The 18,975-nt window shown below is 51.7% G+C and overlaps 7 protein-coding genes across 7 annotated transcripts; 3 read left to right on the forward strand and 4 right to left on the reverse strand.

Moving 5' to 3' along the window:
* Positions 1-90: 90 nt before the first annotated feature.
* Positions 91-976, forward strand: N7496_009607 (uncharacterized protein; the record flags this gene model as incomplete). The annotated part of the gene is made up of 2 exons (XM_056702521.1): positions 91-243; positions 311-976. 2 exons carry the CDS (start codon positions 91-93, stop codon positions 974-976), a joined length of 819 nt encoding a protein of 272 aa, XP_056551521.1.
* A 396-nt stretch (positions 977-1,372) lies between these two features.
* N7496_009608 (putative protein phosphatase PP1 regulatory subunit Sds22) lies at positions 1,373-2,892 on the reverse strand (the record flags this gene model as incomplete). Its single annotated transcript, XM_056702522.1, is given in 7 exon segments — positions 1,373-1,389; positions 1,457-1,859; positions 1,925-1,999; positions 2,062-2,503; positions 2,520-2,575; positions 2,658-2,689; positions 2,757-2,892. The coding sequence occupies 7 exon segments, from the start codon at positions 2,890-2,892 to the stop codon at positions 1,373-1,375; spliced, it is 1,161 nt and encodes a 386-aa protein (XP_056551522.1).
* Positions 2,893-4,231: 1,339 nt separating this feature from the next.
* On the reverse strand, positions 4,232-6,136 carry psrA (putative general stress response phosphoprotein phosphatase Psr1/2; the record flags this gene model as incomplete). The annotated part of the gene is made up of 5 exons (XM_056702523.1): positions 4,232-4,444; positions 4,505-4,603; positions 4,704-4,853; positions 4,914-6,010; positions 6,106-6,136. 5 exons carry the CDS (start codon positions 6,134-6,136, stop codon positions 4,232-4,234), a joined length of 1,590 nt encoding a protein of 529 aa, XP_056551523.1.
* Positions 6,137-8,846: 2,710 nt separating this feature from the next.
* On the forward strand, positions 8,847-11,321 carry pxa1 (putative peroxisomal ABC transporter (PXA1); the record flags this gene model as incomplete). Its single annotated transcript, XM_056702524.1, has 1 exon — positions 8,847-11,321. One exon carries the CDS (start codon positions 8,847-8,849, stop codon positions 11,319-11,321), a length of 2,475 nt encoding a protein of 824 aa, XP_056551524.1.
* Positions 11,322-12,255: 934 nt separating this feature from the next.
* On the forward strand, positions 12,256-14,661 carry N7496_009611 (uncharacterized protein; the record flags this gene model as incomplete). The annotated part of the gene is made up of 4 exons (XM_056702525.1): positions 12,256-12,460; positions 12,613-12,689; positions 12,756-12,930; positions 13,001-14,661. The coding sequence occupies 4 exons, from the start codon at positions 12,256-12,258 to the stop codon at positions 14,659-14,661; spliced, it is 2,118 nt and encodes a 705-aa protein (XP_056551525.1).
* A 379-nt stretch (positions 14,662-15,040) lies between these two features.
* Positions 15,041-16,262, reverse strand: N7496_009612 (uncharacterized protein; the record flags this gene model as incomplete). Its single annotated transcript, XM_056702526.1, has 3 exons — positions 15,041-15,918; positions 15,991-16,143; positions 16,199-16,262. The coding sequence occupies 3 exons, from the start codon at positions 16,260-16,262 to the stop codon at positions 15,041-15,043; spliced, it is 1,095 nt and encodes a 364-aa protein (XP_056551526.1).
* Positions 16,263-16,554: 292 nt separating this feature from the next.
* Positions 16,555-18,390, reverse strand: N7496_009613 (uncharacterized protein; the record flags this gene model as incomplete). The annotated part of the gene is made up of 4 exons (XM_056702527.1): positions 16,555-17,333; positions 17,403-17,828; positions 17,887-18,051; positions 18,108-18,390. Coding segments are annotated over 4 exons (1,653 nt in total), but the record flags the coding sequence as incomplete, so codon positions are not given.
* Positions 18,391-18,975: the final 585 nt, after the last annotated feature.

Raw genomic sequence — 18,975 nt, forward strand, 5'->3', positions numbered from 1 at the left:
TCGACCGCCAAGAGATCCTCACATTTTCTCCGCACTCCAAAAAGCACACCTTCTCTCCCTCTCTCCAACATCCTTCCAATCCTCCACAAAATGACATCCAAACCAGCACTCAGCACCCTAACACGACTCTCCTCTCAAATCCACATCAGCCCAAACCCACCACCCAAAACTCTAGCCGAAAGTAGGCAAATCTTCGCCGCGCTACAAGGATTCGGCGAGATAATCAGCTTCCGCAACTTGAAGGTACGCTATTCTCCGCGAGACACTCTCCCCCACAACCCAGGGATTCAATTGACAAGTTGGGATATAGTATGACATTCGCAATGACACGGATAGAGAACGTCCTCTCATCGCCATGTTCGACTCCAGCGAAGCCGCCGAGCGCGCCATCGCCGCGTCCCCGTTAACAATCACCCTCCCTACGCCGACACCACCAGCATTCACACCGAATCCCTTCGCTTCTTCCTCTTCATCCTCAACACTCTCTCCCTCTCCGTCTACATCCACATCAACCCCCACGCCACCAACAATAACATGCACCCTCAACCCCTCCCGGCACAACTACGAACGCTCCACCCGCCGCAACCCCTTCTACAGCATGTTCACCATCGACAAGGAAAGCGCTATATACGCTGACATGCGTAGCGAGGAAACAGATACCCCGCTGGCGGAGTTGGCGGATGTCTTGATGCGCACGAAGAGTGTTACGTTTGCGTCGCAGCGGTATGGGGCGAGGGTTAATGCGCAGCGGATCGGGGCGGATAGTTTGATGAGGATATGGGAGAGGGGGAGAAGAAGAGGGAGAGGGAGAGGAAGAAAATTGAGGGATAAGGGGAAAGGGAGCAGGAGAAGAGGGGTGGGAGGGGGAAGAAGGGACGAGGACGAGCAGGAGTGGTGGGTAGGGAGGGATAGGGTGTTTTTGATGGAGGTAGGAGTCGCGGGCGACTCGTGGAGATCTTGGGGGAGAGGACTATGAGATATAGTACCAGCGGAGCACGACAGCTAAGCATCAGGTCGGGCTTGCTGTGCTCCATGGGTCCTCGATGGATTGAGTCCTGCTCATTCAGAGTCCGAGAAAAAGGACTCATGTATTATAGGCCTTGGAAGGAAACCACCAAGACCAGAAAGATCTTGTATAGAACATAGATGATACCCCATTTCATACATCTAATTGCAAAGATACTACACGTACGCAACAACACATGAATTAAGTATAGCCAATCAAAGTAGATTCATGCCCTTGCAAGGCTCAGACTTGTTTCGTTTCTCATAAGGCATGCGCCCTGCTAAAGCTGAAAGACACAGTATTATCAAAGCCATTCACTCCCTGCCTCGCATCGGCATGAAAATCAAGGCCATGCTGCGTTGAATCTCAAACTCGTACATAGGCTGTAAAAAGAACAAAAAGTTAGCTCACATCCTCATCGTAAACCATCGCGGAAGGTCATATACGTACTCGCATCAATTTGCTTAATCTGCGGCAACGCCAACCGAACCTTATTCCGATACACGGCCGGACCATTCATCTGCAGTGGATTGCCCTCGAAATAAACAGTCTCCAACTTCTCCTTATCCTTCAGCTCTCGCTCGACCTCGTCAAAGCTGGTGAGCTGGTTATTAGACGCCCACAGCTCTTCCAAATTCTTCAGTGTGCCGAGGTGCTCGAGATGGGAGACTTGGTTGTTCGAGAAGTCGAGGACGCGGAGGGTGGTGGTAGATTCGAGGCCAGAGAGGTCGGTGATGGCATTGTGGGAGAGGTATAGTTCTTCCAGGTTCGGGAGATTGGAGAGTCCGGTGATGTTGGTGAGACGGTTGGATTGGATTGAGATAATGCGGAGGTTGGAGAGGGCGTCCAGGTTCTGAAATGAGTTAGTTCTCCGCATATATCGCAGTGATGGTGTCGCAAAATGTAAGGAGTGCATACCTTCATCTCCGTGATCTTGTTCTTTCCGAGCCAGAGCTCCTCGAGAGCGGCAAGTGTGTCGAGATTCTCGATTTCCTGGTTTGCAAATCTCGTCAATCCTGAACCTCCAGATCTCCCTACATCATCTCCTCACATACCCGGATGCGATTCGCTCCCAGTTCTAGATTCCGCAACTTTTCCAGTCCCTCTAACCCTTCGATCCTCGAGATCTTGTTCTGGACAAAGTAAATGTCCGTCAATTTCTTCAGGTGTTCCACATTCTTGATATGCTTGATCTTATTGAAGCTAAGATCGAGGCTGGTCAAGTTGTGGAACTCATCGAGGCCCTTGACGTGCGAAATAAGGTTATCGTAGAGATCGAGTTCCGTCAACGTCTCGGCGAGTTCTGTTGGGAAATTGATGCGTGTTATTTGGTTCTGGCGCAGACATAGTCTCTGTAGGAACCGACTTGTTAGCTTGCTATTCCTGCAAATTCGAGGCTTGTCGATGACGAAAGACCCGACGCGCTCTAGCAAGACATGGATCCTTGCATCTTCTTCCTCGAAACAGACACGGCGTAGGGTGGAGAGTGGATGATACCTGAAGCTTCGTGAACCGTTCCAACCGTAGCGCAGTGAGCGACGATACGCGACAATGAACCAGGTCAATATCCTACACCCGAACCACAAAAAATGATTAGCAAAACCACTCCTCTATCTTCCCCTTGAAAGACAGGGCAAAGGACTTGACAAACCTCGACGTTCACATCCTCATCCGCCAGTAGATCTACCACCAATCAGCCCCGTGTTCATGCCGTAAGAAACCCGCGCGTGCGCTGCCGCCAAAACCTTACCTTCGTCCGCGTCGATCTCCTCCACAGGCGGTGCCTCCGGGTCCGAATAGTCCGAGTCCTCTAGAGCCTCTGGATTTGTGATGACGGCCTTAGGCTCGACTCGTAGCTTGCCGTCCCATCCTTCTGAGTTCTTCATGATGGGTGTGTGGTGAGTGGTTGGTAAAAGTTGGACGTGGTGGCGGGCGGTGGTGGTGGTGGGATGGTGCGATGCGATTGCGGGGAGCTTTGTGAGCGGGCTGGCCGAGGTTTCCGGCAGGAGCCTGGAAAACGAAGTTGCGGTGGGACTTGCCGTGATTTCGTCAATTGAATTAAAACTAGAAATCAAGTTGGGTTGGAGATGTGAGAGAGCAAAAAGTTATGTTGGAGGTGGAATTAACGTGTTGGCTGACTACTACATCCATCCCAATGCGGGCCGAGGGCGGTGCCTTGATGCGGTGTTGTTCATGCAGCCTCAACCATAGAAAATCTAATCTTCGCCAAAGTGCTTTATATTTCAAACTACATTAATATTTCACACGCCTAGATTCTGTGACTTCGGATGAAATATCCTCTCAAGGATTATGTACAGCATAGAGAGCCACGGAGCAGCAGCCAAACAGAGGGTCATATACATTGCTGAAGGAATCAATCCAACGATGCAATTCCCAACGATACACCTCACGAGCAGAATGCAGGAAGACAAAAATTAGCGCACACTGCTCCCGAGGTAAACCGGACTCGGCATGAACAAAAAGACAGCAATATGCAGAGTCTTGTATTGGAAGAGCTGGACGCAGCGTAGCAAGGCTGGGGGGAAATAACAAAGGACGCGGGCTTGACTGGGGAAAGGGATACATGGGGAAAGGGATACATGGGGAGATGGGGCATAATAACCAACAGACGCCTGCGTAATGCATTGGAGAATGCGGGACTTGGTAAGAGAAATGGATACAAGACAGCAAGGAAATATCAGCAGGGGGGCATGATAGGGGATCCAATTGTGAGGACGATACTAGGAAATGGGGAGCAATGGTAAAGTGGCTGGCTTGGAAGATGATCAGATAAGTGAGATCACAATGCCGAATCTGCAAGATACGGAAAGGAAGATAATCGACGAAAAAGGAAATATGAAAGAACAAAAATGCCAGGCTGATGGCGTGGGCTAGAATGACGGGGGACCAAACTGACGACAAATGCATCATCATTCAGGCCACAGTCCCCTAGGGAACCAGTTCCCTATCTGGGTCGTCAATGACCGGAATTTGAAAGAAGCGAAGTGAAGCCCAAAGTAAATGTGAGTAGGAGAACAACGGCAAGCGCGGATCACAAAAATGCTGGAATTGAAGCTGGGGGTGTTGTACTGGAACTGGGAAGGGAGACTGCAGAAGGAAAAGAGCTTTTTCACGCGACAAGAAGGAGGAAAACCAAAAACAAAGGAAAGGACTCGCTTAATGGGGAATCTTAGGCGTAAGAGAGATCCGGACAAGACGTTCGTTTCAGAGGGTAATGTCCAGGACCATGCTGACATCTTGGACTTGGGCCCCGGCCAGATCCTCGAGAACGGGGATGAGGTCCAACAGTTCGTTGTCGTGAGCGTCAGAGAACCAGCTGCTGATGGGTATCGCGTGTTGGGGGTGGAAGATGTAAGACGTGGGCGAGTTGTCGATGATAATCGTTTCCCGTAGATCGCGGCCTACTTGTGAAAGGTCCTATTGGCGAGTTAGATATACAGTGATCGTTGATGAGATGGGAGATGAAGCGGAACGAACCTTGACGTAGTTTCCTTGATGATTGTAGCAACTCTCGCGGAAGAGACGGTGGTGCACCACATTATGAATATCCAGTTGATCCAGCAAAGGGTCACCGTACTGTAGATATTGATTAGTCGTCGTGGTGGTGGCTTTGTCGTCGACCCCAAAGCGGGGCCAACGCTGGTTCGGGAAACCTCTCATCAACTCATCAACTCACCTTAGATACGGAGGCCGTGAACACTACCACTTCGTACAACTCTCCAACACGCTTCATGAATTGGTCCACGCCTGGCCGTTTGATCACATAAATATTGTGATACTGGCCTTCGATCTCCACAGGAATCGTGAAGTCGGCACGCTCGAGAACCTACGCGATGAGTTAGATCGGGACCCAAACGGTTGATTCTCCAGCCAAGAGGGTACTTACCTTGAAGCTGCTGTGAACGAGTGTCTCATCAAGATCCAGCACCAGACACTTGCGGTTCGACAGGTGTGGCAGCGCTGGCGGCAGCAACCACTGCTGCTGCTCAGCGCCCTCCGTCGCGGTGGTCGGTTCAGGAGCAGGTGGTGGTGGAGGAGGGGGTAGCATGGCCGGTGCCTGAACTACTTCCTCTTTGCGCGATTGAGTCTCGCCTTCAGCCGCTGCGGGCTTCGTGGGGGTCGTTTCGTTTGTTGTGACAGCTTCGGCTGCGGGGGTCTGCTCATCCGGTTTCGCAACGTCGGTCGTGGACTCTGGTATTACTCCATTTGCCACGGCTGCCTTGGGCTCATGCTCCTTGGAGGTCACAGGCAGGACATCGGGCTGACTAGCAGCAGCCGAAGCCCCCTCGCCTCGCATATCGGGCGAAACCTGAGCGTTCCGCTCCTCCTCCTGAGGCTGCGGGTGATCCGCCGTTACTGCAACGGCTTTCTCGTCACCAAAGTAAGCGGGGTCTCTGGATTCAGCAGTACTCGAGTCTCCAGTATGAGCTTCCGCTTTGTCTGGAGTGGGCAGCCGATTGGACACAGGGGGCTGCTTCGACGTCTTCTTGGGAGGTACGGTAATATCGTCGCCATCAACATCCGACGAGGAGCAACAGCTCAGGAAGGCAAACAATTTGGATGCCTTCTTCTCCTGAGGCTTGGAGGGTCCGTTCATCTCAGGTGTGGTGGGAGTTGCCGTCTCCTGGCCCTTTTCCACGTTTGTCACTTCTTGCTGAGTCCGTCGCGACCGTCTGCTGCTCGCCCGACTGCGATCCCGTGTAATCTTCAAGATGCTGACCTTGGATCCTCTCCGACTAGATTCATCCTGTGTTGCCTCCGCGGTCCTTTCCGATGTCGACTGTTGATCGGTCTTGGAGGACCGTCGCGATGGGATTGGAATCAGCAGGCGGCTTTTCTTGGGCGGTTCGGCATTTTCAGTCACGCCCGAGGCACTAGGTGTCGATGCGACCGGCGGGGAGGCCGGCTGAGACGATGCGCCAGCGGTCGATTCCTGAATCTCAGCAGCATCGGGGGCTGGTTGTTCGGAGGGTGGTTCCGGACCTGATAGCAGCGAGAAGTGTCAGCGACCGGGAAGTTTACAACACAATCGCATCAACGATGGATTGCGAGATCTAATCCAGGGGGGTTTTCCTTACCACTGGGGTCCTCATTGCCAGAGGGGGTCATCTTGATGGGTTCTTTGCCCGCCGACTCGGGGGCTGAGGTTGCGGAGGGATCTTGCCCCGTGCTTGCGTCCACCATCGAGGCTAGCTGCAGATGGCGTGAATCTGTGAGGTCCAGCGAACGTTCAAAGTGAGCCGAGGCAGGAGCCAAAGGGTTGCAGCTCGCTCAGAAGCTCAATAGGTCGGGGGGCGCGGCTAATAACGAGGTCAACACGCCTCCTGGAAACCGGAGCCCTGAAACGGTGGGCTTGTTTTTATTCACACGTACCCCAGAGTGAACCAGCAACTTTAGCAGGCCAAGGCTGACAAGAGCAGCCCAAGCAGAGAGGGATAATGCGACGAGAATGATGCTTGGGGGGAGAATGTTATGGCTGAGGCAAGAGAGGAGTCGAGGATGTCACGTGCCGAGTGACTGGGGCCGAACTGGGTTTCCCTTCAGGCCTTCACGCCCGGATTGTTAGCGGGTTTTGGTTTACTTTTCGTGTCTGGGGTTTGCTCGAGCGCAGGAGAGATCACGCTGACAGTAGATCTGATCGTTTGCTTCCAGCATGTAGTGATGGTTCACTCCTCTCATTTACTAATGTCCTCGTGGTTCTGTGGTTCTACGTGCGGAGTACTCTGGACTCCGTATTCTGCTTTGGCACTATTGAACTATTACCAGCCCTCGGCGGCTAAGCTCTTATTATCACTTTCAATCACACCGGAGTGTGTCTCTCCCCCAACTCGGGGTTTAATCGGCTGTAACTATCTCATCCGCTGCAGGTGAGAGCCAGTAGAAAGGTACAATGCAGCCCCTCCACAATGCATAGGGAACTCCGTACGGCGTACAGGGGAAAACAGGGCTACCACTCCAAAGACGATTAGTGTAGGGCCTGGACCAGAAGTACCTCCTGCAGAATACACCCATTTACGATCGCAATTCGTGACTTCATTCGTGATAGGCGATCAGAGGGACCAGCAACCGGCCCCCACTTAAGATCGAGTGGGTGGTTCAGCCCAGGTGTGCCCCTTTTTTTTCAGCACTATTCTAGCCCTTCAGCTTACAATCCGACAATCCGCTCGAGCGGAGGAAGCTATGGCCCTGGGCAAAGTCCGTATTGGCGGCCATTATTGGCGGAAATTAGAAGCAGACAGAGGATTGGATGTAACTGTGCCCAATCCCCGGCCAAGATGCAACCTGCAGGATGGCGTTATTATGTATGTACGCCGTACACCGTACAGTATTACACGTTATTTTTTTATGTTTTTATCCTCATTTTGACCTGGTCTTGTTTGATAGTTCTCCATTGATTTGTGGGGAAGGGAGAGGGAAAGGTTGGATAGCTATTGAGGGGCTGGGGAGCTTGCGAGTTATTAATTGTTTACTAACTGGACAACATAGACAGATTGTTAACCATTGATGACTGGGTGTTTAAGCGCTGCTTACTGAATTACCTTGACCAAGGTAGGACTTATCCTTGTAGAAAAATTGTATGGAATGGGGAATAGAAAAGGAGAGTGCTGCCTCTTTTGGCAAGGTTGAGGCTCTTAGCTGGCCTTCAGAGTAAACACGAGGGGTTTAACCTGCCTGATTTGACTGATCGAGTAATATCATTTCCTTTCTAGAAAATATTCTATCTCTCTTTCCTAGCTATTTTCTATCCCTCAATTGCTGATCTGTAGTCCTCTAACTCATTGATCGTGTCAAAGAGGACTTTTGATACGATCGGACTCCGGCCTACTCGACTGATCTTGGCGAGTCTCGCACGATTTTCACAAAGTATTTAGCGATAGTCTGATCGCTTCGAATGGTCACTGTTGACTATCCAGGTCTTTGGTCAAATTTTATATAGTCTCGTTAGATATTCCGTACTTGCCCACTTATGATCATACCTAAGGGTAGCAACATGGGTTATATATTTCCCGTTCAGGGCTTGCCTTGGGAATTATCCGCCACTCCATATCCTGTACTAGATACCTAGAACCTTGTGGGCATCAGTTAAGCAACATCTACCTAAGCCTGATGACCAAAGCCTTACACTAGTAGAACCTCAAGTGAGTCTAGGTAGAGTCAGCTTTTGTAAGGTTGTTTTTCAACAGTCGAGTAACGAAATGCGTGCCAGAGCGGCATTGGAATGCCGATGCGCAAGTTACAGATAGGTAGGGAGCGGTAACTTTTCATTCCAGCATTGTTTTAGTAGTTCTTCTAAATATATATCCAGGCAGAACCCCTTCCAATGTTCTTGTCCTTTTATCTTGTAGGACTCCGGCGATTACAAATTACGATGCTTCTGATCTCAAGCTTCGCGTACCAAGCATATCGTACACATTAGAAGGTCTGATCCCAGCCAGACAGAGAAAGAGCGACTAGTTATTACACTCAAATGGGCAAAGTAATTGTCGCGCCAGATAGGCACAGGATGGTACTGTCCAACCTTCCCCAGTTTTCCAAGGTAAAGTGGGGTTAGTCAGCGCTGTTTTCTGGTGGAACCGCTGGAGCTTTCCCCAGGCACGTGCCCTCTCCGCAATCCCGAGGTTCACATGCAATGATGCAACACTCTCCCTTGGCCCAAACTGGTTATCCCCGTCTGGGATCTCATCTTCTTCAACTTCTCCATCTTAATCTCTGAATGCCCTAGGAGCTGGTCTCTGGTTTTGTCCATGGAATACTGCCCACGTTAATACGCCATTTGGGGTCGACGCTGTGAATACGGAGGCCGATCTGGGCTCGATAAATGGCCGCCCAGTCGACACTCCGGCGCCCGGAGGATCCCCTCCTGGCGCTGTACCTACACTACTCAGAATTACTCCGCTCGCGTCTGAAGCGCACCTCTCCGACGACTCGACTGATCGCCACCGTCGCGCTGCTATTATCGATCATCGGCTCGGGATATGGAGGATACAACTGGTTCCGTGAGCGGGCTAAGGACCGCGCTCAAGGCCGTCGATTGCTTCGACGAAACTCTGGCATCAGAGGCAAAGATGGATCCCGTACCATCTATGTTCCTTACAAAGGTGAACGGACCTCCAAGGTCTTGATTCATCCGACCAAGCCGACCACCTTTGATGCCCACCGGCGACTATTCTTGAACCCTCCGGCATCAGCTCGCAGTGCTGAAGATGGATCAACGAATCAGATTCCCCCGCCGACAACCAAACCTGGCCTAAATCTGGCCTTCTTACACCAGTTTTTAAGTTTGGGAAGCATCATGGTTCCGCGCTGGGGCAGCAAGGAGACTGGATTGCTGATGAGCCACGGCGTATTCCTGCTGTTACGAACGTACCTGTCGCTGCTTATCGCACGACTGGATGGTGAGATCGTTAGAGATCTGGTCGCTGGCAAAGGCAAGGCCTTCCTTTGGGGTATCGTCAAGTGGTGCGGCATCGGTACTCTCGCCTCGTACACGAACGCCATGATCAAGTTCCTGCAGTCCAAGGTATCGATTGCCTTCCGAACTCGGTTGACGAGGTATATCCATGACCTGTACTTGACCGAAAACCACAACTTTTACAAGTTGATGAATTTGGATGGCGGCATCGGTCAAGGCCCCGATCAATTCATCACGCAAGATCTCACTCTCTTCTGCACGGCCGCGGCATCGCTATACTCGTCGTTGGGCAAACCGATGGTGGATCTATTCGTATTCAACTACCAACTTTACCGTTCACTTGGTCCTCTTGCCCTGAGTGGAATTCTTACTGGATACTTTAGTACGGCTGTGGTGCTCCGGAAGCTGTCACCGCCATTCGGAAAACTCAAAGCCGTGGAGGGCAAGAAGGAAGGCGACTTCCGGGGCCTGCACTCCAGACTCTTGGCCAATGCTGAGGAGATCTCGTTTTACGGAGGAGCCGACACCGAGCGTGTTTTCCTTATCAGGAGCTTCAAGGAGTTACAGAGGTGGATGGAGGGGATCTACAGCCTCAAGATCCGCTACAACATGCTCGAGGATATGATCTTGAAGTACTCCTGGTCCGCTTTTGGCTACTTGGTGACCTCTTTACCCGTCTTCCTTCCCGCCTGGGGTGGCTTGGGTGGCGCGATGGAATTGGCCGATGCGCCAGAAGGTGTAGGCCGCGAGCGAGGCAGAATGAAGGAGTTCATCACTAACAAGCGGCTTATGCTTTCGCTTGCCGATGCAGGTGGCCGCATGATGTACAGTATCAAGGATATCTCGGAACTGGCAGGGTACACGTCGCGAGTCTACAGCCTGATCGCTACACTGCATCGTGTTCACGCAAGTGCCTACTACCCACCTCGCGGCTCGCATCCCGAGCTTTACTCCCTTGCTGATGCCCAGGGTACTACCCACAATGGCTTTGACGGTGTCCGCCTAGAGCAGGTCCCTGTCGTAGCGCCATCACTCTACCCCATGGGTGGCGATGAGCTGATTGAGTCGCTATCTTTCATCGTTCACTCTGGCGACCACCTGCTCATCTCGGGACCAAACGGCGTTGGCAAGTCTGCAATTCCACGCATTGTGGCTGGCCTGTGGCCTGTCTACCGGGGCCTTGTCAGTCGGCCGCGGTCCATTGGACTCGATGGTATTATGTTCCTCCCCCAGCGACCATACCTGAGTGTGGGTACCTTGCGTGACCAAGTTATCTATCCTCACACCGAGATTGATATGCGTGAGGCTGGCGAGTCCGATGCAAACCTGCAGAAGATCCTCGATGCTGCACACCTCGGCTACCTACCTCAACGCGAGGGTGGCTGGGATGCTCGTAAGGAGTGGAAGGACGTGCTGAGCGGTGGAGAGAAGCAGCGTATGGCCATGGCCCGTTTATTCTATCATGAACCTCGCTACGCATTCATCGACGAGGGAACTTCAGCCGTTTCCTCCGACGTGGAAGGCGTGCTATACGAGCAAGCCAAGGAGCGCGGCATTACCCTCATCACCATTTCCACCCGTGCATCTCTCAAGAAGTACCACACCTACAACTTGACCCTCGGACTCGGCGAAGAAGGCGAACTTTGGGAGTTTGAAAGAATCGGCACCGAGAAGGAGAAACTCGGAGTCGAGAAGGAACTCCAGGAGCTGCGCAAGCGTCTGGACAATGTAGACGAATGGAAGAGGCGTCGGGAGGAAATCGAGAATGAACTTTGCAAAGTTTGGGCCCGTGATGGAGAGATTGCTCCCCCTCCTTACCAGGAAGAGGAGGAAGCGAAGGAGACTGCCGTTGAGGCGGTTGTTGAAGAGACCATGACTTGAGTAAGACTAGATGTCTCGATTTGAAATGATTTTGGATTTTATCTGTTGTATATCAGAAGCGTCTCTTTCAATGCAAGTCAGCCTTTCAATTACACTTTGATGGGTTCTACTGGGCTGTCGCTCGGACATTGGGAGTCTAGCTTCGAGTGTTGAAAGTCGATTATCAACGCTCTAGACTAGTGTGGACTTTCTTTAAGCCTTTTGCTGCTTGGTTTGATCTATTATTCTCGGCGAAGAAATAGTAGCAGCTTCACTATTGGTGTGCTTGCACCCTCTTCGCCCATGATAATATCTAGTGTCGTAGTCTAGAGCATCCTTGATCCTAATTCTTACCTAACTCCATCTCGAAGGCTTTTCATCTCGGCAACTGAGTCCTTTGACGATATACAAGCTGATAAGAATATTACAACAGCTATGAGCCAAACTCAATAAGGTGTCATCATTCTTCCAGATTTATGAAGCCGATTTTGTTCACTCGTACGAGCAAAGTCAACTAACTTGTTCCACAGAACCCGGTGCCTATGGTGATGAAATTTAATTCAAAACTTCACCATAAGACATGCATATACTTTTTCCTAGAAACCAGAGCCACAAATAAAAGAGTATGAGTAACTCTTAGACTAAAATCAGCCCTGTCTCTACGAGTAATTAGCATATTCTGCCGGCTAGGTAGCAGTTCACCGCCAAAATTGTTTGCTCGCTGGACAGATCATATCTTATCAAGTACGTCACGTGTGAATCCTTTGTTTCGTCCATCTAAGACACGCTCACCTCACAACTTCGTCTTCTTTTTCCTCGTCACAAAGTCCGACTAATTCCTAGCTGATTTTGACTTCGAACTTTCACATCTGGCTATCAAAAACTACAACAGGGGCCGTCTAGCCCCGCAAACCCCTTGCATCCGTTACTGCCCCGCTACGATATCTCAAGAATCATGATGTCGAGCGACGGTGAGCTATCGGATGATCCGAACATGGTGGTGATTCCCGTTGAGGACAAGAAGAGCGACGGGAAGAAATCCACTTGGCCCGTGAATGGCCCAGATGCCCGATTCACCTACCGAATGCGCAATGATGAGGGCTGGCGTATCGGTCTCGCCCAAATGTGGGTAGAGAAGCAGATGGGTGCTCTAGAGGATGGTATGTAGTACCAAGCTTTGTTTTCTTTGTTTCTACTGTTTGTTTGTGTATCCAGGCATCAATTTCGTCCCAAGAGACTCGTCTGAGAGACTCTATTATGGGTCTGTTCCAGAGACGAACCAGAAGAACACGGCTAACTCCACTTTGAACAGGCATAACTTACATTCTGGAAAAGCTTCCTGACGGCTATGCGCTCATGGATCGCCCTCGAGGAACCGATCACAAGGTTGTGAGTACTCCTTTTTGGAATTGAACATACCCCTTTCATGATGAATATCGACTAACACAATAACAGCGCGACAGCTTCCTCTTTGGGCATCCAACTGGAAGATACTTTCAGTCTCGTGTTACGTTCTTCGTGCATTTCCATTGGCTTATGACAGATCGAGCCGAACCATGCGAGTGCAAGCTCTGCTCCAGACAACAACAGTCGGGCTCCAAACCGCTTGGGGAGTTCAGGCCTCGAAAGCGTAAGTCTCCTCATCCGAAGCTCAATTGTATCCCATAAATACCCAGAATCCCTACTAACCAACATTCCAGGGCGCACCAAGGCTGAGATGGAGGCTGATAGGGCCAGATTGGCGGGCGAAGATAAGGCCGTTGTCACCGCCAGATCTGTTTCCCGTAAGCTTCCTGGAGATGAGGAAGGCCCTGATTACTGGAAGGTTCATGTTATGGATCTTAAAGAGAAGGGCACTCTCGACGAGGAAATTGACCATCCCCTGAACCTGGACTGGGTCCTTACTCATGATTTCCTGACCGACTACTTCGTCCGTCTCACTCTCCAGCCGGCCTTTGTCCCCCGCCGGGGCGAAATCGTCCTCTGGACCCATACCCTCGAGGGAAGGCTACAGTTCAATCCAGAGACCGAAAGAATCGAAATGCGTGCAGAGGACGGCAAATGGCTCGGTATGCCAGATTGGCGTGCCGGTGTAGTCACGCAGGTTTCAGAAGAGGAGTCAAACTACCTCGACATTGTCCAGGATACCAAGAAGAAGCAGCCGATCTCGTACTCCGGATTCCGCGTCGAGACCTTACCCGACCCACTTGATGATGATAAGTCGTACTCGTTGCACTACAAGTACGTGCCGCTAAAATGCATCAAGCCCTTTGGCGCCTTCGAGCGTTTCCTGTACCCTACCCCTCGCGAGAAGCTGCACCCATCTATTGAGAATGCCATGACCACTATGGCGTCATACAGCCTGCTGCACAAGGTTCGGTTCAGTGGAACCTGGCCTAATGCCCGCATCGACTGCAAGGGCATTTTCATCGGCCCAGAGCTCCTCGCCATCTCGGACGCGGCACGCTTAAAGCCTTTCGGTATGAAGGCCGAAGACATGGAGGATAACCCGGGCCAGGTTAAAACGGACCTAGGACCCACAGTCACCGATGTGATGGTTATCGAAAAGATCTGGCTCCAGCTCGACGATTGTAACTCCGACCCGAACAGCGAGCAACTCGCAAGGAAGATGGTGCCCTACATCGCGGGCAAAGTATACACGCGCGATCCACAGCGGCTCAACCGTGTCATGCCATTTGACGCTGATCCTTTGGAGAAACTCACCCCGAAGGAGGTTGATGACGCGTTCTCGCAGGTGGGCATGCGCGTGTATGGCCGGTGGTACCGTGTTGCCAAGGGCAAGACTTGCGTTGTATCCCCGGGTATGATTATCGGGCGATGCTTCGAACCCGAGGCTACCCGTTTGCACTACAATACCTTTGATCTCGACTACGATCTCCACGGTATCCTAAGCGGCAGACGGTACTCTGTCCGAGCAGATACACGCATTCCCCCAGGCCTCGACTTTTTCTGGGGCGACAATCGCGTCGAGACCCTCGGTCTAGCAACCATGAACGGGGTGGAAGTTGGACCGGCCGCAGAACAGCGTGACGATCCCGTGCGTTGGCAGGCTATTCTTCGGATCTTACAGGGAAGCACGTCCGATGTCGACGTGCGTCTTGCAGATCTGGGGATCTCCAAGGGTGTAGGCCGTCCGCGTGCGAAGAAGACATTCAGCGAGGTCAGCAAGCTGAGCAAGCTCGTTAGTACCGGGCTGGGCGCAGTGACCGAGAACGAAGATAGCGGGGAAGGACCTGCAGACGCGAGTGGTCCTCCGTCGGAGATGGAGCTCTCAGAGTCGGAGTTGATCGCACCGATTCCATTCCGTGAGCCAAGCGAGGGACCCGAGTATGTACCTTAAGTGTCTTGTGTCTTATTGCGTTGGGGCTATACCGCTTGTCTGTATCTAATACTCTGCGGTGGTTCCTGAGCAAATGGAGGGTCTGCATTGCTCCTATCTCCTAGTTCGGCGCAGGCACCTTGATGTTTTCTAATGAGTTACGACCCTTCATGTATCATATCGGAACAATGAATGAACACAATCCGAGAAGCTTGGACGGACCATCGGTAAATAGGCCGGTAATCTCTACATTGAGACACTGCTATAGTATATCCAACATCCCTCCCTAGTCGACGACCTGACTAGACTCATACGGTACAGCTAAGTACTAACCATTTTCATTTATGAAAATCCTATAACCTCCATAATTTATTTCCCACGTCCTTCCCCATCCCATCCCCTAATAATTCTTCGCAACAACCCCCCTCGCAAACTCCGCAAAGGTCAACCCCTCCTGCACCTCCTCCCCAAGATTCGGCTGCGTAAACACCGCCAACGTATTCCTAGCAATCCTCTCCTTCCCACCCCCACACTTCGCCCCCTTCACAAAATGCGGCACAGCCCTAAACTTGCCCTGGGTAATAAGCTGCAACGCCTCCCCAGTTTGGAAAGCAAGACAATCTTTGGGAATATTCACTTTGACGACTGTCCCCGCGCGCGAGCGGATATACAGACCCGCAGAGGGGTCGGGGGATTGGGGCAGTTCAGGGAGAGAGGTTGTTGGTGTTGGATCTGGGATGGGCAGGGTGGATGCTTCGTCGAGGAACATTGCTGATGTGAGGCCTGTTAGACAGCCGTGGTCGACGTGTGTAGCGCACCAGTCGTCGTCGTCGGCCTCTTCGGTGGTAGCATCATCGCTGGTCTCCGACGTAGACGGGGATGTATTGGGGAAATAGTGCAGTAGTCGTGCCTTTGTCGTGAGACTCGTTTTCACGACGTGCGCTAGATACCCCGGCTTGTAGCCTTCGATATTTGCCTCGGCGTAGCGATCGCATGCCTTGGCTACCAGCGCAGCGGTGTCGATGATCAATGTGCAGAGTGCTTCCACACTGGGCCGGAAACTGGGCAGTTTGCGCTCTGGCGGCCAGATGTTGGGCGCCGTGTACTGGGGCAGATCTGGGAAGCCGTCGGCGGGGGCGTTTTGCAGGGCGGCATCTTGGTAGAAGGCGCAGTTGACGTAGTAGGAGCCCTTGAGGGTGTCGAAGGTTCCTGATTTGAGAGTTTCTTTGCCGCAGGACCAGCCGACTAGGTAGTTGGATTCGGGGCTTTCGAGGGATTCTGTGGGGGAGTTAGTTGGTGGGATACTACGTAGGTGCGGGGGGAGATTGCTGCTGCTGCTTGATTTCATACCTAGATCCGACTTTGGAAGGGCAGCGAGATAGGATGCGTGTGAAAGAGTCTGGGCTCGGAGTTGGATAAACTCCTTGGGTAGGTCTTTCACGATGATGATGCCCAGGGAAGAGGGACCAAATGCCTCAGTGAGGGTGTCGAAGGAGACGGTTCCTGTACAGATATTAGCGACTATACATGGTATAAACTGCTAGAGAGAATGACTGACCATCTTCCAATTCCTTGAGACTGACAGTGACTGCCTGGGCCACGGGTGCTTGAATGGGACTCATGATTCAGTATGACTTTTGAAGTTGGAACAGATGGAATGTTTTCCCCGCTTCGAAGGTAAAAAGATAAAAACGGGCCGCACCGAGACCACGGCTAGAGACGGATACTATATACTCACCAAAGGAAGCAAGAAACTAGAGAAACTCTAAAGTAGCAAGGTTGCAATTAAGATAAAAAGGTAGCTGCAATTGAGCCTAAAAGGGGGGTATGAAGTATACAAAACAATCCTAATCGTACAAAGTCCTTACAAAGCGGAGTAAACATCTCATCTCCTCCGCCAAATCTCTCTCTCTCCTACTCAGTCCCACCAGTACCACCAGTGCCACTACCAACTCTCCTCGTCACAGCCCTCAAAGTCCCAAACGGCAAAACATCCCCAATCCTCTTCGCCCCCGTAAACAACATCACCAATCGATCAACACCACACCCCCAACCCCCCGTCGCAGGAAGTCCCCACTCCAACGCCTCCAAATAACTCTCATCCACCTCGGCAGCCTCATCACCACCTTTACTAAACCGCACCTGGTCCTCGAACTTGCGCCGCTGTTCAAAGGGCGAGTTCTCCTCTTCGTAGGTATTAACGACTTCCTTCCCTTCGATGAAGAGTTCACCGCGGGCGGCGACGACTTGCTTCGTTGTTGGGTGGATGAAGGATTTGGAGAGTGGGGAGAGACATTCGGGTGGGTTGATGATGAAGGTTGGATCGGTGCAGGTGGGCTCGAGGTATGTAGCGCATAGTTCGTCTAGGAGACGGGGGAGGGTTGCGTTGGTTGGTAAGGGGAGGGAGAGGTCGTGGAAGAGTGTGTGCATGTTTGTTAAAGCGTCTGGGGAGGAGAGATCGGGGAGGGAGCGGTTGATTTGGGCTTCGATGCCTGTGATGAAGTCGATGCGGCGGAAGGGGGTGGTGAAGGTGGCGGTGGTTGGGGTGAGGGTGCCTTCTTTGTTGAAGGTCTTGATGTGAGTCGCCATGCCGGAGAGGAGGGTTTCGGTGATGTGCATTAGATCTTCGAGATTGGCGTAGGCGTGGTAGAATTCGCAGGTGGTGAACTCGGGGTTGTGTGTTTTGTCGATGCCTGTGATAGATGATTGAGATTAGCATTCTGATCGTGTTCAATTGTATACGATGTAAGATGTAATAATACCTTCATTCCGGAAAGACGGTCCAATCTCAAAGACCTTGTCAAATCCACCCACTACCAGCCGCTTGAGCCATAACTCCGGTGCAATGCGCAGCGACAATTGGCGATCGGGGAACTCAGTGGCCGACGTATTAAACGGACGAGCGATGGCACCTCCGGCTATGGAGCCGATGATGGGGGTGTTGACCTCCATGAACGACCGATCCACGAAGAACTGGCGCAGATACTGAATCAGAGAAGCTCGAGCTCGCAGGATATCCGCCGTCGCGGGATCGGCCAGGAATTGTACATGGCGAGGATAGGGCGAGGTCTGATGCGAGCTATCGTGAACGGGGACATCGTGGAGACACGGGGAGAGCAGCGTGGGCAACTCTGTAGCATCGATGGTGAGTTCACCACGACCCGTACGGTGTGGTCGTCCAGTTACGGCTGTCAAGGAGAGTGGTTAGTCAAGCCAGCAGCAGCCATGGACAGCACCAGCACATACAGAATGCATCACCGCGACGCAAAAGGCGATAAAACTTCTTAAACTCGGGACCTTCGACCCCCCCGAGTTGTCGCTTATTGCACATGACTTGGACTTTGTGACCATCTTGCACGATATCGAAAAAGATCAATTTGCTCCCGGCAAGTCTAGCAGTACGAATCCTACCTACAACTAATCTAAGTACAAGGCTTTGGACTGATCCACACGGAACAGAGACCTACCAGAGACCACCACCGAGTCTTCCTCTACTGATTCGTTATCCTTCAAATGAGCATAGCGAGTGCGGAACTCGGCGCAACTGAGCGTACGCGAGTCTACCGCCAGCCGGGGGTAGGGTTCGACACAGGCATTGCGGATCTCTTGCACGCGCTCTTGAAAGGCCTTTTCGGGCGATGCAGTGGAGCTGGCGTGTCGGGTAGACCGAATGGAAACTTGAGACTGGGGGGTTAGTTGAGTCAATCCCAAGGGAGACTGGATACGGGAGTTGAAAGGGCGTAGGCCTGCACTGTTTAAGCCGAGTTAGCTTAGGATCTTGACCAAATTGAGTGACGATTCAATTGAAGAAAACAAGACAAAAGGATCAGGAATTAAGTTCCGGTTCGTTCATATGGCCCGAAGGACATCAACTGCAGCGGTTCTGAAGCAGAGGGGATAATCTCATCATGATAATTGCAACAATAAACGACAAAGACAAAGAGATTGTAATAGCTTACCTGCTCCGGAGACCTGCAAGGCCTCTTAATGATCGAGATCGAATTGAATGCATGAAGAGCAGATGCAAACTCTCCCACTCACATTGCGTGGGTGAAGAGAAGAAGAGAAAAGGAAAAAAAAAAAAAAAAAAAAGAACCGAAGGAAGAAAACTCGGCGCGGGCGGAGTCGAAAGCGGGAAGGAGGAAAGTGGCCCGAGCTTCACGAGACCTCGACAGGACTTCCCGGAGACTGATCCATCACGATCAACTCCGACAAGCTCAACTACTTTGTAAGTATTCACTGGATAAACTATATCCATATATCTTATCTTGAATCATCATATATACTAACAACCACCAGCTCCAACCTTCTTCCCACCCCAAACCCCCCAACCCA

The sequence above is a fragment of the Penicillium cataractarum genome (assembly GCF_028827025.1).
Source record: "Penicillium cataractarum strain IBT 29864 chromosome Unknown utg000008l, whole genome shotgun sequence".
Lineage (NCBI taxonomy): Eukaryota > Fungi > Ascomycota > Eurotiomycetes > Eurotiales > Aspergillaceae > Penicillium > Penicillium cataractarum.